This window comes from Thalassophryne amazonica, chromosome 8, assembly GCF_902500255.1.
Source record: "Thalassophryne amazonica chromosome 8, fThaAma1.1, whole genome shotgun sequence".
NCBI lineage: Eukaryota > Metazoa > Chordata > Actinopteri > Batrachoidiformes > Batrachoididae > Thalassophryne > Thalassophryne amazonica.
In genome coordinates, this window is record NC_047110.1 from 18,674,388 (window position 1) to 18,699,619 (window position 25,232).

Below are 25,232 nucleotides of genomic sequence, written 5' to 3' on the forward strand. Positions count from 1 at the left end.
GAAAGGAATAGAAGTCTTTAAAAAACCAAGATTCAGAACCAAAGTAAAGGAACGGAGTATTGCAGTGAATGGTGTAAAATTATGGAACAACCTCAACAAAGAAATCAAAGAATCAAGGTTGTTCAAATTATTTAAAAAACGTATTAAATTAGATGTATTAAGTAAGTATGAAACTATGAAATAAGTCAGTGGGCTATGACAAAGCCTAGGGTGTGATCTGTTAGTGATGTCTAGAATGTTTTAAGTTTAAAATGTAACCTGTTAGGGATGTAATCTTTTAAATAATGGTTAAAATTATGAAATAAGTCAGTGGTATGTGACAAGTCAAAAATGTAATCTGTTTAATAATGTTGAATAATGATACTTAAAATTGAAAGATTGTATTGTAAAAAGGGGCAGAAAATATAACACTTGTTCTTCTCTCTGCACCTTTTCATTCAAAGTCTTGTAAATTGATTTTTAAATGAATGAAATAAATAAATAAATTAAAAAAAGAGGCATTGGGCTTTGATCGTCCGTTAAAGCCCCAGCCTGACCGGAAAATCAATAAGGGCCCTTGGGCAAGGTCCTTAATCCTCAAGTTGCTCCCGGTGTGTAGTGAGTGCCTTGCATGGCAGCACCCTGACATCAGTGTGTGAGTGTGTCTGTGTGAATGGGTGAATGTGAGGCATCATTATAAATTGCTTTGAGCATCTGATGCAGATAGAAAAAGTGCGACATAAATGCAGTCCATTTTTCCAAGTGTTTGATTCCAGAACAAGTTGTCGACAGTTACTGATTCAAAGACTTTGGACTAGGAAAGAAAGTGAGATTAGAAATAATATCCTTGTTAAATGTGTCAAATTTCCCTCAACTATAGACGTGACCTTTGAATTAAAGTATTTCATGTTGCATCACATGGAGGAATCAAGAACATTCATTCATTTATGAAATAGGTCTTCCAGGCAGTGTTTCATTCAAGTTTTCCCAGAACATTTTGGTAACATTACATGAATGGCAAAATGTATATTTCATCCAAATGTTCCCAGGACATTCTGGCACTGTTTACTTATATTCACTGAATAAATCTGCATAAGTAAAGAAGGTGAAATTATAAGTGATATCTTTTTAAATGTTTTGTCAATTTTTCCTTGACTATGCATGTGACCTTTTTAAGTACTTCATGTTTCGTTATACATGAAACAGACATTGGCCTTCCCAACAGTGTTTCTATCAAATGTTCCCAGAACATTCTGGTCACGTTAACTATTCACTGAAGGAAGATGATATGAGAAGTAAGAGCCTTGTGAAATGTTTGTAAAATTTCTCTCCACTATAAACACAACCTACTAATTGCATGTTGAACAACTCATAAAATAGGCCGTCTGGACAGCATTTAATTCAAACATTCCCAGAACATTCTGGCAACTTTATATAAAGTCATAGTCTAGTCATTGAAAGAAATTTGTAGTAAGAAAGACGGTGAGACTAGAATGAATATATTTGTCAAATTTCCCTCAACTATAAACATGACTTGTCAATATATAAAAGGAAGTAATAACGTTAGGAAAATGTTCTAGAAACATTTCGAAGAACCATAACTTAAATATAACCAATATATAACATGACCAAAATTTTATATATTAGCTGGGTCATATCTTTTGGCACTGTCAATGATTACGACCTGCGAGAATAATGCAATAGCAAGATAATATTTCCATAACATCAGCTTATGTGTGAAGGAATTATTCAACATTATGTGACACCTGAGTAGATCCTTGACGTTTGACTGATGGATTCTGCCTGAACATAAATATCAATCAATCAATCAATCAATTTTTTTATATAGCGCCAAATCACAACAAACAGTTGCCCCAAGGCGCTTTATATTGTAAGGCAAGGCCATACAATAATTATGTAAAACCCCAACGGTCAAAACGACCCCCTGTGAGCAAGCACTTGGCTACAGTGGGAAGGAAAAACTCCCTTTTAACAGGAAGAAACCTCCAGCAGAACCAGGCTCAGGGAGGGGCAGTCTTCTGCTGGGACTGGTTGGGGCTGAGGGAGAGAACCAGGAAAAAGACATGCTGTGGAGGGGAGCAGAGATCGATCACTAATGATTAAATGCAGAGTGGTGCATACAGAGCAAAAAGAGAAAGAAACAGTGCATCATGGGAACCCCCCAGCAGTCTACGTCTATAGCACCATAACTAAGGGATGGTTCAGGGTCACCTGATCCAGCCCTAACTATAAGCTTTAGCAAAAAGGAAAGTTTTAAGCCTAATCTTAAAAGTAGAGAGGGTGTCTGTCTCCCTGATCTGAATTGGGAGCTGGTTCCACAGGAGAGGAGCCTGAAAGCTGAAGGCTCTGCCTCCCATTCTACTCTTACAAACCCTAGGAACTACAAGTAAGCCTGCAGTCTGAGAGCGAAGCGCTCTATTGGGGTGATATGGTACTACGAGGTCCCTAAGATAAGATGGGACCTCGTAGTAAATGCAAAACTTTTGTTTTTGCTCCCATTTTTCATGAGCTGAACTCAAAGATCTAAAACATTTTCTATATACACAAAAGAACTATTTCTCTGAAATATTGCTCAAAAATCAGTCTAAATCTGTTAGTGAACACTTCTCCTTTGTGGAGGCAATCCATCCCACCTCACAGGTGTGGCATAATAAGATGCTGATTATATAGCATGATTATTGCACAAGTGTGTCTTTGGCTGGCCACAATAAAAGGCCACTCTGAAATGTGCAGTTTTGCTTTATTGAGGGGGGTCTGGGGGGGGGGGTGGGGTGGGGTTAGAAAACAAGTCAGTTTCTGGTGTAACCCCCATTTGCCTCACGCAGTGCAACAAATCTCCTTAGCATAGAGTTGATCAGCAGCCAGACACCATCGAACGTGAGCATTTGCCCACTCAAGTTGGTTATGAGGATGAAATACAGTCAGGTCAAGACCCCGATGAGGACAATGAGTATGCAGATGAGCTTCCCTGATATGGTTTCTGACAGTTTGTGCAGAAATTCTTTGGTTCTACAAACCGATTGCTGCAGCAGCTGTCCAGGTGTCTTGTCTCAGATGATCTTGGCATCCTTGGCTGGTGTGGGGGAAAATAAGTATTTGATCCCCTGTCAGTTTTACAGGTCTTCCCACCTACAAAGAATGGAGAGATCTGTATTTTTTATCGTTGGTACACTTCAACTGTGAGAGACAGAATCTAAAAAAAAAAAAAAAAATCCAGAAAATCACATTGTATTATTTTTAAATAAGTAATTTGCATTTTATTGCATGAAATAAGTATTTGATCCCCTACCAACCAGCAAGAATTCTGGCTCTCACAGACCTGTTAATGAAGCCCTCTTATTCTGCACTCTTTACCTGTATTAACTGCACCTGTTTGAACTTGTTACCTGTATAAAAACCAGTAGAGACGCCTCTACTGGTGGTTGGCTCTCACTGCTGTATTGTATCACTTCCTGATCCGGAGCACAGTGGTGTTTTGCTGTATCTGTTAGCTGTTTAATCTGCGTAGTTAGATTGATCTAGATAACGATTTATTTCACAGTGTAATCTTCATGTGCCTTAACTAAAGCACACTCTCTGCTGAATCACCTCTAAATTATTTTCGCATTATTCACTTTGTGTGTTTTTAGGAATCTGCTAGCGCAGCTATTAGCTCTTAGCCTGTCTCTCCCGCACTTTTCTGCACTGGGTGTGAAATGTTTAGTTATTCCTCGGCCTCCTTTAGCAGTAACGGTACTTGTAATAAGTGTAGCTTGTTCGTAGCTTTGGAGGCCAGTCTGGGCGAATTGGAGATTTGGCTCCGCACCTTGGAAAATTCTACAGCTAGCCAGGCCCCTGTAGTTGGTGCGGACCAAGGTTAGCTGTCCCCCAGCAGATCCCGAGCAGCCGGGAAAGCAGGCCGGCTGGGTGACTGTGAGGAAGAAGCATAGTTCTAAACAGAAGCCCCCTGTACACCACCAACCCGTTCACATTTCTAACCATTTTTTCCCACTCGGCGACACACCCGCCGAGGATCAAACTCTGGTTATTGGCGACTCTGTTTTGAGAAATGTGAAGTTAGTGACACCAGCAACCATAGTCAAATGTCTTCTGGGGACCAGAGCAGGCGACATTGAAGGAAATTTGAAACTGCTGGCTAAGGCTAAGCGTAAATTTGGTAAGATTGTAATTCATGTCGGCAGTAATGACACCCGGTTACGCCAATCGGAGGTCACTAAAATTAATATTGAATTGGTGTGTAACTTTGCAAAAACAATGTCAGACTCTGTAGTTTTCTCTGGGCCCCTCCCAATTGGACCGGGAGTGACATGTTTAGCAGCATGTTCTCCTTGAATTGCTGGCTGTCTGAGTGGTGTCCAAAAAATGAGGTGGGCTTCATAGATAATTGGCAAAGTTTTTGGGTAAAACCTGGTCTTGTTAGGAGAGACGGCATTCATCCCACTTTGGATGGAGCAGCTCTCATCTCTAGAAATCTGGCCAATTTTATTAAACCCTCCAAATCGTGACTATCCAGGGTTGGGACCACGAAGCAGAGTTGTAGTCTCACACACCTCTCTGCAGCTTCTCTCCCCCTGCCATCAATACCCCATCCCCGTAGAGACAGTGCCTGCTCCTAGACCACCAATAACCAGTAAAAATCTATTTAAGCATAAAAATTCAAAAAGAAAAAACAATATAGCACCTTCAACTGCACCACAGACTAAAACAGTTAAATGTGGTCTATTAAACAATAGGTCTCTCTCTTCTAAGTCCCTGTTAGTAAATGATATAATAATTGATCAACATATTGATTTATTCTGTCTTACAGAAACCTGGTTACAGCAGGATGATTATGTTAGTTTAAATGAGTCAACACCCCAGAGTCACACTAACTGTCAGAATGCTCGAAGCACGGGTCGAGGAGGAGGATTAGCAGCAATCTTCCACTCCAGCTTATTAATTAATCAAAGACCCAGACAGAGCTTTAATTCATTTGAAAGCTTGACTCTTAGTCTTGTCCCTCCAAATTGGAAGTCTCAAAAAACAGTTTTATTTGTTATTATCTATCGTCCACCTGGTCGTTACTGTGAGTTTCTCTGTGAATTTTCAGACCTTTTGTCTGACTTAGTGCTTAGCTCATAATTATAGTGGGCGATTTTAACATCCACATAGATGCTGAGAATGACAGCCTCAACACTGCATTTAATCTATTATTAGATTCAGTTGGCTTCGCTGTAAATGAGCCCACCCACCATTTTAACCGCACTTTAGATCTTGTTCTGACATATGGCATAGAAATTGAAGACTTAACAGTATTCCCTGAAAACCCCCTGTTGTCTGATCATTTCTTAATAACATTTACATTTACTTTAATGGACTACCCAGCAGTGGGGAATAAGTTTCATTACAGTAGAAGTCTTTCTGAAAGCGCTGTAGCTAGGTTTAAGGATATGATTCCTTCTTTATGTTCTTCAATAGGTAGGTAGGCCAGGTAGCTTAGCCGCCGTTAGTTCCCCCCTGGCAGATCCCGAGCAGCCGGGAAAGCAGGCTGACTGGGTGACTGTGAGGAGGAAGCGTAGCCCTAAACAGAAGCCCCGTGTACACCGCCAACCCGTTCACATCTCTAACCGTTTTTCCCCACTCGACGACACACCCGCCGAGGATCAAACTCTGGTTATTGGCGACTCTGTTTTGAGAAATGTGAAGTTAGCGACACCAGCAACCATAGTCAATTGTCTTCCGGGGGCCAGAGCAGGCGACATTGAAGGAAATTTGAAACTGCTGGCTAAGGCTAAGCGTAAATTTGGTAAGATTGTAATTCACGTCGGCAGTAATGACACCCGGTTACGCCAATCGGAGGTCGCTAAAATTAACATTAAATCGGTGTGTAACTTTGCAAAAACAATGTCAGACTCTGTAGTTTTCTCTGGGCCCCTCCCCAATCGGACCGGGAGTGACATGTTTAGCCGCATGTTCTCCTTGAATTGCTGGCTGTCTGATTGGTGTCCAAAAAATGAGGTGGGCTTCATAGATAATTGGCAAAGCTTCTGGGGAAAACCTGGTCGTTAGGAGAGACGGCATCCATCCCACTTTGGATGGAGCAGCTCTCATTTCTAGAAATCTGGCCAATTTTCTTAAATCTTATTATCTATCGTCCACCTGGTCGTTACTGTGAGTTTCTCTGTGAATTTTCAGACCTTTTGTCTGACTTAGTGCTTAGCTCAGATAAGATAATTATAGTGGGCGATTTTAACATCCACACAGATGCTGAGAATGACAGCCTCAACACTGCATTTAATCTATTATTAGACTCTATTGGCTTTGCTCAAAAAGTAAATGAGTCCACCCACCACTTTAATCATATCTTAGATCTTGTTCTGACTTATGGTATGGAAATAGAAGACTTAACAGTATTCCCTGAAAACTCCCTTCTGTCTGATCATTTCTTAATAACATTTACATTTACTCTGATGGACTACCCAGCAGTGGGGAATAAGTTTCATTACACTAGAAGTCTTTCAGAAAGCGCTGTAACTAGGTTTAACTATATGATTCCTTCTTTATGTTCTCTAATGCCATATACCAACACAGTGCAGAGTAGCTACCTAAACTCTGTAAGGGAGATAGAGTATCTCGTCAATAGTTTTACATCCTCATTGAAGACAACTTTGGATGCTGTAGCTCCTCTGAAAAAGAGAGCTTTAAATCAGAAGTGTCTGACTCCGTGGTATAACTCACAAACTCGTAGCTTAAAGCAGATAACCCGTAAGTTGGAGAGGAAATGGCGTCTCACTAATTTAGAAGATCTTCACTTAGCCTGGAAAAAGAGTCTGTTGCTCTATAAAAAAGCCCTCCGTAAAGCTAGGACATCTTTCTACTCATCACTAATTGAAGAAAATAAGAACAACCCCAGGTTTCTTTTCAGCACTGTAGCCAGGCTGACAAAGAGTCAGAGCTCTATTGAGCTGAGTATTCCATTAACTTTAACTAGTAATGACTTCATGACTTTCTTTGCTAACAAAATTTTAACTATTAGAGAAAAAATTACTCATAACCATCCCAAAGACGTATACATGCTTCCCTTAGGCAGTATTATTAGACGGCATTGCTTAAATTTTCATTGTTACGCAGATGATACCCAGCTTTATCTATCCATGAAGCCAGAGGACACACACCAATTAGCTAAACTGCAGGATTGTCTTACAGACATAAAGACATGGATGACCTCTAATTTCCTGCTTTTAAACTCAGATAAAACTGAAGTTATTGTACTTGGCCCCACAAATCTTAGAAACATGGTGTCTAACCAGATCCTTACTCTGGATGGCATTACCCTGACCTCTAGTAATACTGTGAGAAATCTTGGAGTCATTTTTGATCAGGATATGTCATTCAAAGCGCATATTAAACAAATATGTAGGACTGCTTTTTTGCATTTACGCAATATCTCTAAAATCAGAAAGGTCTTGTCTCAGAGTGATGCTGAAAAACTAATTCATGCATTTATTTCCTCTAGGCTGGACTATTGTAATTCATTATTATCAGGTTGTCCTAAAAGTTCCCTAAAAAGCCTTCAGTTAATTCAGAATGCTGCAGCTAGAGTACTGATGGGGACTAGAAGGAGAGAGCATATCTCACCCATATTGGCCTCTCTTCATTGGCTTCCTGTTAATTCTAGAATAGAATTTAAAATTCTTCTTCTTACTTATAAGGTTTTGAATAATCAGGTCCCATCTTAACAACCCCAGGTTTCGTTTCAGCACTGTAGCCAGGCTGACAAAGAGTCAGAGCTCTATTGAGCCGAGTATTCCTTTAACTTTAACTAGTAATGACTTCATGACTTTCTTTGCAAATAAAATTTTAACTATTAGAGAAAAAATTATTCATAACCATCCCAAAGACATATCTTTATGTTCAGCTGCCTTCAGTAATGCTGGTATTTGGCTAGACTCTTTCTCTACGATTGTTCTGTCTGAGTTATTTTCATTAGTTACTTCCTCCAAACCATCAACATGTCTATTAGACCCCATTCCTACCAGGCTGCTCAAGGAAGCCCTACCATTACTTAATGCTTCGATCTTAAATATGATCAATCTATCTTTATTAGTTGGCTATGTACCACAGGCTTTTAAGGTGGCAGTAATTAAACCATTACTTAAAAAGCCATCACTTGACCCAGCTATCTTAGCTAATTATAGGCCAATCTCCAACCTTCCTTTTCTCTCAAAACTTGTTGAAAGGGTAGTTGTAAAACAGCTAACTGATCATCTGCAGAGGAATGGTCTATTTGAAGAGTTTCAGTCAGGTTTCAGAATTCATCATAGTACAGAAACAGCATTAGTGAAGGTTACAAATGATCTTCTTATGGCCTCAGACAGTGGACTCATCTCTGTGCTTGTCCTGTTAGACCTCAGTGCAGCTTTTGATACTGTTGACCATAAAATGTTATTACAGAGATTAGAGCATGACATAGGTATTAAAGGCACTGCGCTGCAGTGGTTTGAATCATATTTATCTAATAGATTACAATTTGTTCATGTAAATGGGGAGTCTTCTTCACAGACTAAGGTTAATTATGGAGTTCCACGGAGTCTTCTTCACAGACTAAGGTTAATTATGGAGTTCCACAAGGTTCTGTGCTAGGACCAATTTTATTCACTTTATACATGCTTCCCTTAGGCAGTGTTATTATAAAGCATTGCTTAAATTTTCATTGTTACGCAGATGATACCCAGCTTTATCTATCCATGAAGCCAGAGGACACACACCAATTAATTAAACTGCAGGAATGTCTTTCAGACATAAAGACATGGATGACCTCTTATTTCCTGCTTTTAAATTCAGATAAAACTGAAGTTATTGTACTTGGCCCCACAAATCTTAGAAACATGGTGTCTGTCCAGATCCTTACTCTGGATAGCATTACCCTGACCTCCAGTAATACTGTGAGAAATCTTGGAGTCATTTTTGATCAGGATATGTCCTTCAATGCGCATATTAATGCGCATGTAGAACTGCTTTTTTGCATTTGCGCAATATCTCTAAAATTAAAAGGTCTTGTCTCAGAGTGATGCTGAAAAGCTAATTCATGCATTTATTTCTTCTAGGCTGGTCTACTGTAATTCATTATTATCAGGTTGTCCTAAAAGTTCCCTGAAAAGCCTTCAGTTAATTCAAAATGCTACAGCTAGAGTGCTGACAGGGACTAGAAGGAGAGAGCATATTTCACCCATATTGGCCTCTCTTCATTGGTTCCCTGTTAATTCCAGAATTGAATTTAAAATTCTTCTTCTTACTTATAAGGTTTTGAATAATCAGGTCCCATCTTATCTTAGGGACCTCATAGTACCATATCACCCCAATAGAGCGCTTCACTCTCAGACTGCAGGCTTACTTGTAGTTCCTAGGGTTTGTAAGAGTAGAATGGGAGGCAGAGCCTTCAGCTTTCAGGCTCCTCTCCTGTGGAACCAGCTCCCAATTCAGATTAGGGAGACAGACACCCTCTCTACTTTTAAGATTAAGCTTAAAACTTTCCTTTTTGAAAAAGCTTATAGGTAGAGCTGGATCAGGTGACCCTGAACCATCCCTTAGTTATGCTGCTCTAGACTTAGACTGCTGGGGGGTTTCCCATGATGCACCCAGTGTTTCTTTTTATTCACCTCTTTTTGCTCTGTATGTACCACTCTGCTTTTAATCATTGGTGATTGACCTCTGCTTTCTTTTCCTGATGCTCTCCCGTCAGCCCCAACCAGTCCCAGCAGAAGACTGCCCCTCCCTGAGCCTGGTTCTGCTGGAGGTTTCTTCCTGTTAAAAGGGAGTTTTTCCTTCCCACTGTCGCCAAGTGCTTGCTCATAGGGGGTCGTTGTGGCCGTTGGGGTTTTTTTTTTTTTTTTTGTAATTATTGTATGGCTTTTGCCTTACAATATAAAGCACCTTGGGGCAACTGTTTGTTGTGATTTGGCGCTATATAAATAAAATTAATTTGATTTGATAAAAGACACCTGTTCACACATTCAATTAATCACACTCCAACCTGTCCACCATATCCAAGACCAAATAGCTATCTAAGGATACCAGGGACAAAACTGTAGTCCTGCACAAGGCTGGGATGGACTACAGGACAACAAGCAAGACAACAACTGTTATGATTATTTATTACAAAGTGGAAGAAACACAAGATGACTGTCAATCTCCCTCGGTCTGGGATTCCATGCAAGATCTCACTTTGTGGGGTAAGGATGATTCTGAGAAAGCTTAGAACTACACAGGAGGACCTGGTCAATGACCTGAAGAGAGCTGAGACCACAGTCACAAGATTACATTAGTAACACATGAAGCTGTCATGGTTTAAAATCCTGCAGGGCAGCAAGGTCCCCCTGCTCAAGCCAGCATATATCCAGGCCACCAGTATATTTCAGTTCACCAGTGACCATCTGGATGATCCAGAGGAGGCATGGGAGAAGGTCATGTGGTCAGATGAGACCAGAATACAGCTTTTTGGAATCAACTCCACTTACCATGTTTAGAGGATGAGAACAACTCCAAGAAAACCATCCCAACCGTGAAGCATGGGGGTGAAACATCATACTCTGGGGGTGCTCTTTTGCAGAGGGGACCGGACAACTGCACTGTATTGAAGTGAAGATGAATGGGGTCATGTATTGCGAGATTTTGGCAAACAACCTCCTTCCCTCAGTAAGAGCATTGAAGATGGGTCATGGCTGGGTCTTTCAGCATGACAATGACCCCAAACACACAGCCAGGGCAACTAAGGAGGGGCTCCATAAGAAGCATTTCAAGGTCCTGGAGTGGCCTGGCCAGTCTCCAGACCTGACCTCAGTAGAAAATCTTTGGAGGAAACTGAAACTCCAAACCTGAAAGATTTTGAGAAGATCTGTATGGTGAAAAACTACAGGAAACGTTTGACCTCTGTAATGGCAGAAAAATGTTTCTGTACCAATTGTTAAGCTCTGTTTTACTAGGGGATCAAATACTTATTTCATGCAATAAAATGCAAATTAATTTTTTAAAAATCATACGATGTGATTTTCTGGATGTTTTTTTTTTTTTTAGATTCTGTCTCTCACAGTTGAAGTGTACCTACCGTAAAATTACAGACCTCTCCATTCTTTGTAAGTGGGAAAACCTGCAAAACTGGCAGGGGATCAAATACTTATTTTCCCCAGTGTATGTGGTCTGGGTTCTGAGGTCAGTTGGCTGTACTGCCAAATTCTCTGAAATGCTTTTGGAGATGGCTTATGGTAGCTAAATGAACATTCAGTTCATGGGCAACAGCTCTGTTGGACATTCCTGCAGTCAGCATGCCAATTGCACGCCCCCTCAAAACTTGTGACATCTGTGGCATTTTGCTGTGTGATAAAACTGAACATTTTACAGTGGCCTTTTATTATGGCCAGCCAAGACACACCGGTGCAATAACCATGCTGTCTAATCAGCATCTTATGCCACACCTGTGAGGTGGGATCTTGGCAAAGGAGAAGTTCTCTGTGTTACATCACCTTTCCTTCTAACAACACTCTAAGTGTTTGGGAACTGAGGACACTAATTGTTGAAGCTTTGTAGGTGGAATTCTTTCCCATTCTTGCTTGATGTATGACTTCAGTTGTTCAACAGTCTGGGGTCTCCGTTGTCGTTTTTTGCGCTTCATAATGCGCCACACATTTTCAGTGGGCGACAGGTCTGGACTGCAGGCAGGCCAGTTTAGTACCCGCACTCTTTTACTATGAAGCCACGCTGTTGTAACACGTGCAGAATGTGGCTTGACATTGTCTTGCTGAAATAAGCAGGGACGTCTCTGAAAAAGACATTGCTTGGATGGCAGCATGTGTTGTTCCAAAACCTGGATGTACCTTTCAGCATTGATGGTGCCATCACAGATGTGTAAGTTGCCCATGCCATGGGCACTAACACACCCCCATACCATCACAGATGCTGGATTTTGAACTTTGCTTTGCGCTGGTAACAATCTGGATGGTCTTTGCCCTCTTTTGTCCTGAGGACACGAAGTCCATGATTTCCAAAAACAATCTGAAATATGGACTCATCAGACCACAGTACACTTTTCCACTTTGTGTCTGTCTATTTCAAATGAGCTCGGGCCCAGAGAAGGGCCCGGCATTTCTGGATGTTGTTGATGTATAGCTTTCACTTTGCATGGTAGAGTTTTAACTTGCACTTGCAGATGTAGCGACGAACTGTGTTAACTGACAGTGGTTTTCTGAAGTGTTCCTGAGCCCACACGATAAGATCCTTTACACAATGATGTGGGTTTTTAATGCAGTGCCGCCTGAGGGATCGAAGGTCACGGGCATTCAACATTGGTTTTTGGCCTTGCTGCTTACGTGTAGAAAGGTCTCCAGATTCTCTGAATCTTCTGATTATATTGACTGTAGATGATTGAATGCCTAAATTCCTTGCAATTGAACATTGAGAAACATTGTTCTTCAACTGTTGGACTATTTTTTCATGCAGTTGTTCACAAAGTGGTGATCCTCACCCATCTTTGCTTGTGAATGGCTGAGACTTTTAGGGATGCTCCTTTTATACCCAGTCATGAGTGACCTCAGTTCCCAAACGCTTATTGAGTGTTATTCGAAGGAAAAGTGATGTAACTCACTGGTAAACATACCACTGTCCCAGCTTTTTTGAAACGTGTTGTAGGCAAATGAGCAAATATTTGCATAAAAACAATAAAGTTTATCAGTTTGAACATTAAATATCTTGTCTTTGTGGTGTATTCATTTCAATATAAGTTGACCAGGATTTGCAAATCACTGTATTCTGTTTTTATTTACATTTTACACAATGTCCCAACTTCATTGGATTTGGGGTTGTAGATAGCTAGATAATATTTCAAAGTGGGATCTTTAATTTGGGAATTGCTATTCTGCAGTATAGAAAACAGTTTGTGATGTTGTAGAAGGAACCTGGGGTGATTCGCATCCTTGTTTTCATTGTACTGTATTAAAAACATAAGAACAGTGCCCACAACCAAGTTGTCAGAGGATAAATGTGACTGAAGTTTTGAAATACAACAGATGAATAGAAGATCAGATGATCTCGGACCTTTTGACAGTTACATGATGCTGTTACTAATGCATTGCCTGACTGCCATATGAAACTGATTCTTTATTGATGGTCATATATATACCTGACACCTTTGACTTCACGGAAAAACATCTTAAATTAAAGTTTGTTTGTTTTTTCTCTCAAGGGAAAACACTTTTCACTGGAAAGTATGTAGAAAGCACGTAAGCGTAAGTCCAGGTGTCACTTTGACAAATTCAGACCTATATGGAGAAAAATAGACAGCCGATAAAAGGTGCAGCAGATACAAGACCAGAAACATCCTGAGTGTTTTACAGCTCAGCAGTCATGATCTTGATGCTATTTTGTCTAACCTGAAATTTGCATCCTGGGTCAAGCTGTTGAGTTTCAAAATGTGCTTTTTTTTTTTTCTCAAAGTGTCTTAAAATAAAGATCCCTGTAACAAAAAAATAAATAAATAAATAAATAAATAACAGATGGATGATTTCATTTGATGTTTTGATCAATAACATCATTCTTTTTTTTATGTCAGGTTGGCAGCAGACTGGTGCTACAAACAGCTGGTGTTCTCTTGATTGTCCTCGGGATCTTTGGCAAATTTGGAGCAGTTTTTATCACCATTCCAGAGCCAGTAATTGGAGGCATGTTCCTTGTAATGTTTGGAATGATTGCAGCTGTTGGAATATCTAACCTCCAGGTAAAAACATAACAATAACATATACATAGACCCTGCTTTATTGAAGAGGGGTGCATGCCATCCTTTTTGACAGATTCACCTTCAAGACACAAATTATAAAAATGTTCATCTCAAAAACTGAAGCTTGATTATTTGAAATCTGGAAAATATAATACATTATAATATAATAATAACTGAATATGTGCCACCTCCCATTTTTATTTATTTACTTATTGCAGTCAATGGTTTACCTTTTGCATGTGAAGCCAGGCTGTTCTGGTCACTGATTGGCAAGTAGCTGGTCCGACTGAAGAAGGAGTCCTTCTGGGATATGTTATCTCGGAGGACTCTGGAGGCAGTTGCAAGATACAACAGGCCTGAAGGGCAGCAGCCTCTGCTGTGGGGGAGGCAAAGCAGCGGGTTTGGGAGGGGTTTGGAGTAACCATGGAGAAGGAGATTCAGTTGGGACCAAGGTGCTTCTGGCGGACCGTGAGGCACCTCAGGAGGGGAAAACGGGGAACCATCCAAGCTGTCTACAGTAAGGATGGGACTCTGTTGACCTCAACTGAGAATGTAATCCGGCACTAGAAGGAACACTTTGAGGAACTCCTGCATCAGACCGGAGTGCCCTCTATAGTAGGGGCAGAGCTGGAAGCTGTTGGAGGATTTTCATTTCCCTGGTGTAAGTCGCTGAGGTAGTCAGGCAACTCCACAGTGGCAGGGCCCTGAGGATTGATGGGATCCATCTAGAAATGCTGAAGGTTCTGGGTGTGGAGGGATTGTCTTGGATGAGATGACTCTTCAACATTGCATTGATGTCTGGGACAGTGCCTAAGGAGTGGCAAACTAGGGTGGTGGTCCCCATATTTAAAATGGGGGACCAGAGAGTGTGTGCCAACTACAGGGGCATCACAGTACTCAGCCTCCTTGGTAAAGTCTACTCCAGGGTGATGGAAAGGAGGGTTCGGCCGATAGTCAAACCTCTGATTGAAGAGGAACAATGCGTGTTCCGTCCTGGTCGTGGAACAACCGACCACCTCTTCACTCTCACAAGGATCCTGGAGTATGTCCATCCAGTCTACATGTGTTTTGTGGGCTTGGAGAAGGTGTATGATTAGGTACTCCAGGAGATACTGTGGGAGGTGCTGCGGGAGTATGGAGTGAGGGAGTCCGTTCTCAGGGCCATCCAGTTTCTGTACTCACAAAGCAAGAGCTGTGTTCAGGTGCTTGGCAGTAAGTCAGACTCTTTTCCAGTGGGGGTTGGCCTCTGCCAGGGCTGTGGCTTGTCACCAATGCTGTTTGTGATATTCATGGACAGGGTATTGAGGCATAGTCAGGGAGGAGGGTCTTCACTTTGGTGGGCTCAGGGTCTCATCACTGCTTTTTGCAGATGATGTGGTCCTGTTGACTTCATCGGTCAGTGACCTCCAACACTCACTGGATTGGTTCACAGCTGAATGTGACGCGCCTGGGATGAAGATAAGCGCCTCTAAATCTGAGGCCATGGTTCTCAGCAAGAAAATGATGGGTTGCCTACTCCGAGTAGGGAATACCGTCTTGCCCCAAGTGAAGGAGTTCAAGTACCTCTGAGTCTTGTTCATGAGTGAGGGGACAGTGGAGCATGAGATTGGCCGGAGAATCAACGCAGCAGTGGCAGTGTTGCATTCACTCTACCGTACTGTTGTGACACAAAGGGAGCTGAGCCAAAAGGCGAAGCTCTTGATCTACTGGTCAGTCTTCCTACTCTCACCTAAGGTCATGAGGGTTGGGTCATCAAAAAAAAAAAAAATCAATATCAATTTTATTTATATAGCGCCAAATCACAACAAACAGTTGCCCCAAGGCGCCTTATATTGTAAGGCAAGGCCATACAATAATTACGGAAAAACCCCAACGGTCAAAACGACCCCCTGTGAGCAAGCACTTGGCAACAGTGGGAAGGAAAAACTCCCTTTTAACAGGAAGAAACCTCCAGCAGAACCAGGCTGAGGGAGGGGCAGTCTTCTGCTGGGACTGGTTGGGGCTGGGGGAGAGAACCAGGAAAAAGACATGCTGTGGAGGGGAACAGAGATCAATCACTAATGATTAAATGCAGAGTGGTGCATACAGAGCACAAAGAGAAAGAAACACTCAGTGCATCATGGGAACCCCCCAGCAGTCTAAGTCTATAGCAGCATAACTAAGGGATGCTTCGGGGTCACTTGATCCAGCCCTAACTATAAGCTTTAGCAAAAAGGAACGTTTTAAGCCTAATCTTAAAAGTAGAGAGGGTGTCTGTCTCCCTGATCTGAATTGGGAGCTGGTTCCACAGGAGAGGAGCCTGAAAGCTGAAGGCTCTGCCTCCCATTCTACTCTTACAAACCCTAGGAACTACAAGTAAGCCTGCAGTCTGAGAGCGAAGCTCTCTATTGGGGTGATATGGTACTATGAGGTCCCTAAGATAAAATGGGATCTGATTATTCAAAACCTTATAAGTAAGAAGAAGAATTTTAAATTCAATTCTAGAATTAACAAGAAGCCAATGAAGAGAGGCCAATATGGGTGAGATATGCTCTCTCCTTCTAGTCCCTGTTAGCACTTTAGCTGCAGCATTTTGAATTAACTGAAGGCTTTTCAGGGAACTTTTAGGACAACCTGATAATAATGAATTGCAATAGTCCAACCTAGAGGAAATAAATGCATGAATTAGTTTTTCAACATCACTCTGAGACAAGACCTTTCTAATTTTAGAGATATTGCGCAAATGCAAAAAAGCAGTCCTACATATTTGTTTAATATGCGCATTGAATGACATATCCTGATCAAAAATGACTCCAAGATTTCTCACAGTATTACTAGAGGTCAGGGTAATGCCATCCAGAGTAAGGATCTGGTTAGACACCATGTTTCTAAGATTTGTGGGGCCAAGTACAATAACTTCAGTTTTATCTGAGTTTAAAAGCAGGAAATTAGAGGTCATCCATGTCTTTATGTCTGTAAGACAATCCTGCAGTTTAGCTAATTGGTGTGTGTCCTCTGGCTTCATGGATAGATAAAGCTGGGTATCATCTGCGTAACAATGAAAATTTAAGCAATGCTGTCTAATAATACTGCCTAAGGGAAACATGTATAAAGTGAATAAAATTGGTCCTAGCACAGAACCTTGTGGAACTCCATAATTAACCTTAGTCTGTGAAGAAGATTCCCCATTTACATGAACAAATTGTAATCTATTAGATAAATATGATTCAAACCACCGCAGCGCAGTGCCTTTAATACCTATGGCATGCTCTAATCTCTGTAATAAAATTTTATGGTCAACAGTATCAAAAGCAGCGCTGAGGTCTAACAGAACAAGCACAAAGATGAGTCTACTGTCTGAGGCCATAAGAAGATCATTTGTAACCTTCACTAATGCTGTTTCTGTACTATGATGAATTCTAAAACCTGACTGAAACTCTTCAAACAGACCATTCCTCTGCAGATGATCAGTTATCTGTTTTACAACTACCCTTTCAAGAATTTTTGAGAGAAAAGGAAGGTTGGAAATTGGCCTATAATTAGCTAAGATAGCTGGGTCAAGTGATGGCTTTTTAAGTAATGGTTTAATTACTGCCACCTTAAAAGCCTGTGGTACATAGCCAACTAATAAAGATAGATTGATCATATTTAAGATCGAAGCATTAATTAATGGTAGGGCTTCCTTGAGCAGCCTGGTAGGAATGGGGTCTAATAGACATGTTGATGGTTTGGAGGAAGTAACTAATGAAAATAACTCAGATAGAACAATTGGAGAGAAAGAGTCTAACCAAATACCGGCATCACTGAAAGCAGCCAAAGATAACGATACGTCTTTGGGATGGTTATGAGTAATTTTTTCTCTAATAGTTAAAATTTTATTAGCAAAGAAAGTCATGAAGTCATTACTAGTTAAAGTTAAAGGAATACTCGGCTCAATAGAGCTCTGACTCTTTGTCAGCCTGGCTACAGTGCTGAAAAGAAACCTGGGGTTGTTCTTATTTTCTTCACTTAGTGATGAGTAGTAAGATGTCCTAGCTTTACGGAGGGCTTTTTTATAGAGCAACAGACTCTTTTTCCAGGCTAAGTGAAGATCTTCTAAATTAGTGAGACGCCATTTCCTCTCCAACGTACGGGTTATCTGCTTTAAGATGCGAGTTTGTGAGTTATACCACGGAGTCAGGCACTTTTGATTTAAAGCTCTCTTTTTCAGAGGAGCTACAGCATCCAAAGTTGTCTTCAGTGAGAATGTAAAACTATTGACAAGATACTCTATCTCACTTACAGAGTTTAGGTAGCTACTCTGCACTGTGTTGGTATATGGCATTAGAGAACATAAAGAAGGAATCATATCCTTAAACCTAGTTACAGCGCTTTCTGAAAGACTTCTAGTGTAATGAAACTTATTCCCCACTGCTGGGTAGTCCATCAGAGTAAATGTAAATGTTATTAAGAAATGATCAGACAGAACCGAGTTTTCAGGGAATACTGTTAAGTCTTCAATTTCCATACCATAAGTCAGAACAAGATCTAAGATATGATTAAAGTGGTGGGTGGACTCATTTACATTTTGAGCAAAGCCAATTGAGTCTAATAATAGATTAAATGCAGTGTTGAGGCTGTCATTCTCAGCATCTGTGTGGATGTTAAAATCACCCACTATAATTATCTTATCTGAGCTAAGCACTAAGTCAGACAAAAGGTCTGAAAATTCACAGAGAAACTCACAGTAACGACCAGGTGGACGATAGATAATAACAAATAAAACTGGTTTTTGGGACTTCCAATTTGGATGGACAAGACTTAAGAGTCAAGCTTTCAAATGAATTAAAGCTCTGTCTGGGTTTTTGATTAATTAATAAGCTGGAATGGAAGATTGCTGCTAATCCTCCGCCTCGGCCCGTGCTACGAGCATTCTGGCAGTTAGTGTGACTCGGGGGTGTTGACTCATTTAAACTAACATATTCATCCTGCTGTAACCAGGTTTCTGTAAGGCAGAATAAATCAATATGTTGATCAATTATTATATCATTTACTAACAGGGACTTAGAAGAAAGAGACCTAATGTTTAATAGACCACATTTAACTGTTTTAGTCTGTGGTGCAATTGAAGGTGCTATATTATTTTTTCTTTTTGAATTTTTATGCTTAAATAGATTTTTACTGGTTATTGGTGTTCTGGGAGTAGGCACCGTCTCTACAGGGATGGGGTAATGAGGGGATGGCAGGGGGAGAGAAGCTGCAGAGAGGTGTGTAAGACTACAACTCTGCTTCCTGGTCCCAACCCTGGATAGTCACGGTTTGGAGGATTTAAGAAAATTGGCCAGATTTCTAGAAATGAGAGCTGCTCCATCCAAAGTGGGATGGATGCCGTCTCTCCTAACAAGACCAGGTTTTCCCCAGAAGCTTTGCCAATTATCTATGAAGCCCACCTCATTTTTTGGACACCACTCAGACAGCCAGCAATTCAAGGAGAACATGCGGCAAAACATGTCACTCCCGGTCCGATTGGGGAGGGGCCCAGAGAAAACTACAGAGTCCGACATTGTTTTTGCAAAGTTACACACCGATTCAGTGTTAATTTTAGTGACCTCCGATTGGTGTAACCGGGTGTCATTACTGCCGACGTGAATTACAATCTTACCAAATTTACGCTTAGCCTTAGCCAGCAGTTTCAAATTTCCTTCAATGTCGCCTGCTCTGGCCCCCGGAAGACAATTGACTATGGTTGCTGGTGTCGCTAACTTCACATTTCTCAAAACAGAGTCGCCAATAACCAGACTTTGATCCTCGGTGGGTGTGTCGCCGAGTGGGGAAAAACGGTTAGAAATGTGAACGGGTTGGCGGTGTACACGGGGCTTCTGTTTAGGGCTACGCTTCCTCCTCACAGTCACCCAGTCGGCCTGCTTTCCCGGCTGCTTGGGATCTGCTGGAAGGGAACTAACGGCGGCTAAGCTACCTTGGTCCGCACCGACTACAGGGGCTTGGCTAGCTGTAGAAGTTTCCACGGTGCGGAGCCGAGTCTCCAATTCGCCCAGCCTTGCCTCCAAAGCTACGAATAAGCTACACTTATTACAAGTACCATTACTGCTAAAGGAGGCCGAGGAATAACTTAAGATTTCACACCCAGAGCAGAAAAGTGCAAGAGAGACAGGAGAAGCCACCATGCTAAATCGGCTAAGAGCTAGTAGCTGCGCTAAGCTAGCGGATTCCTAAAAACACACAAAGTGAATAATGTGTAAATAATTTAGAGGTGATTCAGCAGAGGGAGTGCTTTAGTTAAGGCACGTGAAGATTACACTGTGAAACAAATCATTATCTAGTTAACTAGATCAATCTAACTGCGCAGATTAAACACCTAACAGATACAGCAAAACACCGCTGTGCTCCGGAACAAGAAGTGATACAATACCGCAGTGAGAGCCAACCACTAGTAGGTCATGACCGAAAGAACTAGATCGCGGGTACAAGTGGCCGAAATGGGCTTCCTTAGGAGGGTGGCTGGTGTCTCCCTTAGAGTTAGAAGTTCGGTCATCCGTGGGGAGCTCGGAGTAGAGCCACTGCTCCTTCGTGTTGAAAGGAGCTAGCTGAGGTAGTTCAGGCATCTGGTAAGGATGCCTCCTGGGCGCCCTCCTAGGCAGGTGTTCCAGGCACATCCACCTGTGAGGAGACCCTGGAGAAGACCCAGGACTACGTGGAGATATTACATCTCCACACTGGCATCCCGCAGTCAGAGGTGGTTAATGTGGCATGGAAGAGGGAAGTCTGGGGTCCCCTGCTAGAGCCATGACCTGATCTCGGATAAGCGATGAGATGGGATGGTACTGAATCAAGTCATGGTACAAATAATCCTTACATGCACCTTACAGTACAGACAGCAGTAGAATACTCGAATAATTACTGCAATTCAGGCTATCACCATTTTGTTTCAAGAGTGGGCCAACTAGTCATTTCTTTCAGTTCGTGGAGGTGACACTTGTCTCCTATATTGAAAAAATGCCACAGCTCCAGTGCCACAGATACACATGTACTGTAAGTGCTGTATGGAGTGGTGGCAGAAACAGTGGATTTTTCCCACTGAAAACTGGCATTCCTCAGGGACGTGTCCTGGTTTATATGCTGCTCAATGATTGCATGGCCTGGGTGTTGTGTAGGACTGTGGAAACCAGTGTCTTGGGTGCTTTTGTTGGTGATAAATGGTTTATTGACCTTGACTTTGTGGACAAAGTGATCTTCCTGGAATCAATGGATACCCTGATAGTAGTACTTGAGAAGTTCAATGAGCAACTGGAGTGTCTGGGTTGGCGATTTTACTGACATTTAATGATCCTTGTGCAATCTTACACAATGCATGAAAGCTGGATATGTTGTACTCTTTAATTATTCCTACCAACAAAAAAAGAACAATTTGAAAATTTCAATGATAGGAGATGCCTGGGAAGAGTTTATGGAGACAAGAGATTGTTTTAAAGATGCTTTTGACCATGTCAGTATATTTACAGGAGAATGAAAATCCATGTCTACCAGAGACCTGGTAGAGACCAGTGACCAAAGGCAATGACTAGATGTCTTTGGTATGAGGTCTCTTAGAGGGATCCTTGAGTACACCTGGAAAGACTTTGTGTGCTTAGGAAGACTAAGGGAGGAACATTATTTGTATTGTGAGGGAACATCAGCTTTGTCATTTTGGCCATGTGGCATGTTTCTCTGGATGTGATCCAGCATGTAGGTGCTTTGGCAGACGGTTACTGTTGAGAAGGAGGAATGGACTGGTTGTTTGCCTAAGTGGTTGCCATCCAGGACCCAATGTCATTTGGTGGTGGGGATGCAGCAGCACAAGGCACCATCATATGATCTAGGTCACCCAGGTTGAATTGGGTAGTCCTTGGACTTCTACACTCACAGCGACTATGTGATGTTCGTCCTTCAGCTGAAAAGATGACCACGACTTCTACGAATCACAGGGGGGTGGGGTGAGTGTGAAGATGGCTGATTAGGCCAATCTTTGCCTTGAAGAGTCTGTTGTAGTGGGAACATGGGATCAGTGGGCTGAGCCAAGGGCGGAGGTGGAAATATCGGTGTTTTTCCTTCTCTGCAGATGTAACTCTTTCTCCCTGATGCACCTCTCCTCGAAGGCAGTCACGCCAGATATTATGAGGGAGTGCCAGACACGACGGTCCTCAGCGGACATTTCCCAGAATGTATACAGAATACTCTTTGTAGCATATCTTCGGTCTACCAACACAGTGCTTGCCTGTGAACAGCTCGCCATAGAGTAGTCTTTTAGGAAGACGACAATTGTCCATGCAGTAGATATGACCAGCCCATCAAAGCTGAGAACGTATAAAGATGGCATGAATGCTCTCCATCTTAGCCCATCAGTGTCTGGGACTTTGTCACGCCACGTCACATGGAATAGGGTCCTGAGACATCTCATATGGAAGGCACTGAGCTGCTCGGCATGACGACTGTATATGGTCCAAGTCTCGCAGGCATATATCAGAGATGGCAGAACTACTGCTCTGTAGACTTTGAGCTTGGTGTCAAGGCTCAGTCTCTACACCCCATACCTTGTCCCTAAACCTACCGAAGGCAGTGCTTACTCTCTCTATTCTGTAGGCCACCTCTTTATCAATAGTAGCAGAGCGTGAAAGAGTACTGTCAAGGTATACAGTGAGGAAAATAAGTATTTGAACACCCTGCGATTTTGCAAATTCTCCCACTTAGAAATCATGGAGGCATCTGAAACTTTCATCTTAGGTGCATGTCCACTGTGAGAGACATAATCTAAAAAAAAAAAAAAAAAATCCGGAAATCACAATGGATGATTTTTTTAATAATTTATTTGTATGTTACTGGTGCAAATAAGTATTTAAACACCTGTGAAAATCAATGTTAATATTTGGTACAGTAGCCTTTGTTTGCAATTACAGAGGTCAAACGTTTCCTGTAGTTTTTCACCAGATTTGCACACACTGCAACAGGGATTTTGCTCCACTCCTCCATACAGATCTTCTCTAGATCTTTCAGGTTTGGAGTTTCAGCTCCCTCCAAAGATTTTCTGTTGAGTTCAGGTCTGGAGACTGGCCAGGCCACTCCAGGACCTTGAAATGCTTCTTACAGAGTCCCTCCTTAGTTTCCCTGGCTGTGTGTTTGGGGTCATTGTCATGCTGGAAGACCCAGCCATGACCCATCAGTGCTCTTACTGAGGGAAGGAGATTGTTTGCCAAAATCTCACAATACATGACCCCATCCATCCTCCTTTCAATACGATGCAGTCATCCTGTCCCCTTTGCAGAAGAGCACCCCCAGAGTATGATGTTTCCACCCCCATGCTTCACGGTTGGGATGGTTTTCTTGGGGTTGTTCTCATCCTCTAAACATGGTAAGTGGAGTTGATTCCAAAAAGCTCTATTCTGGTCTTGTCTGACCACATGACCTTCTCCCATGCCTCATCTGGATCATCCAGATGGTCACTGGTGAACTTCAAACGGGCCTGAACATGTGCTGGTTTGAGCAGGGGGACCTTGTTGCCCTGCAGGATTTTAAACCATGACGGCGTCGTGTGTTACTAATGTAATTGTTGGGTATTTTCTCCTCCAAACATTTTTAAACCTTTAACAAGACAAACAGAGTCAAGAAACACCAGTGAGACAGAAAGTCAAATATTACGCGCGGAGTGCGGCCAGGCTGTACACCAAGGCTACACTAAAGTCTGGCCTGCTTTTCCGCTCTTTTTATTAAGAGACGCCCTCATCACATAAACAAGAAACTTGTCCTAAGGGTGGGGGTAATGACGCAAGACAAGTTTCTTCCCATAACATAAACGCATACGTCAAGTGCAGCTGTAAGGAAGAACACTTCAGGTCAGCACATCTCGTTCGTCTGTTGCAGGTATCAGCTGTTCTGCATCTGCCTGAAGTGTCCTGTCTTCCACACTCCTTCACACTAAACACCACATCACAATAGTCAAAACGTTCTCTTGCTCCCAGTCGTTAGAGGCTGCGAAAACAAAGTTATGTTATAACAATAAGTACATCCAGTCCTTCATTCCCAGCTCAGATTGACCCCAGAGTGCTAAAACAAAATTGAATTCTCAGGCTTGGTTAAGACAGGTGCAAAACAGCACAACACCGTTCTCATGAGAAAGAAGACAAAGCTAAAACAAGGTTGAATAACACATACATTCTCAGGGTGAAGTGCAAACAGCACAACACCGAAGGTACAAATGTTTAACAGTGATAACATATATATATATATATATATATAAAATCCTTAACATTTCCCACCTGTTTATCACCTGTTAAACATACAGTAGGCATCACCCAGCTTAGTTAGTTAGTTTATTAACTTAATCTATTCTGTCCACGTTTTTATTAATTGAACACCACCAACAGATGGAAGATTCGAATCCAGCTGCTATTTGATCAACCAGTTTATACTCGTCAGGCACTCCTCTGGGGACTCCTATTGCGTCAATATATGTTGGATTTCCTACTCCTTTCCAATCTCTTTTTACTCTATGTCTGGCTATGCCTTTCTGCCAATCCTCAGGAATAAGAGAGGCTGCATATGTCGTAACGTCTTCAGGGGTCATGGGTAACAATAATGATATTAATGCACAATAACCTGACACATTTCGTGGCAGTCTGTCAAAGATTCTGTTATCACCACACCACCACCATACATCACTCCTACCGACTGGTATAAATGAACTGTTTTTTCTGTATTATTCGACTACACCACTTGTCTTATTACTTTTTCAGCTAAAGCTTCATAGGCTAAGAGTGTGTTAACTCATCACGTCAACAGTTCAAGCTTGAACTGGAGTTGTGAGCTTTTCAATATCATCATAATTCTCAGTACAGTCATTACAGTTTTCTCCACTAAGGTCTGACTGTTTCAATGCTTGATATTTTGGCATAGTTTGTTGGAAGGCCAGATTACACTGTACAAATGTATTTGACACCATTTTGCCAACCATTGTTTTGATATAAGGGATCACACAACACATGCAAAGTCCAATCAGAATTAGGACTATAATAACTGGTGTCACCATTTTCAATAGTAACTGCCAACATGGTCCTGAAGTCAACCAGGACCAGGGATTCCACCGGTTCACGGCTAGGGTGTCTTTATGCATTGCATCACGAAGTTTATTCAGCTCTTCCAATGCGTCCTGCATATCCACTGAATGAATGGAGTCTGGGATGAAAGTACAGCATGTTGTGTTCAGCAGAACACAAACTCCTCCCTGTGAACCAGTAAGCAAGTCTAAAACCATGCGATTTTGCATCACCATGGTACGTAAAGCATCTATTTCAGTGTTTTGAGCTGCTACTATTTTTTTTAGTTACATTCATGAACAGACCCAATCGATAATTCAGAGTTTCAATCATTAATGAATTTTTTCCCACTCCTATCCAGGGGAACAATGAATGTGCTATTTTATCTCCTACAGACCACAATTTTTTGGTCCTTTAGTACATCCGAGCCCCACATGTGATCATGT

The 25,232-nt window shown here is 41.7% G+C and overlaps 1 protein-coding gene across 1 annotated transcript in view; it reads left to right on the top strand.

Annotated features, from left to right (window-relative positions):
- Nucleotides 1-25,232, top strand: part of LOC117515505 (solute carrier family 23 member 1-like) — a 143,118-nt gene that overhangs the window by 60,278 nt on the left and 57,608 nt on the right. The window contains exon 6 of the mRNA XM_034176081.1: nucleotides 13,580-13,744. Coding sequence (XP_034031972.1) covers nucleotides 13,580-13,744 — 165 coding nt within the window. The remainder of the gene's footprint in view (nucleotides 1-13,579; nucleotides 13,745-25,232) is intronic.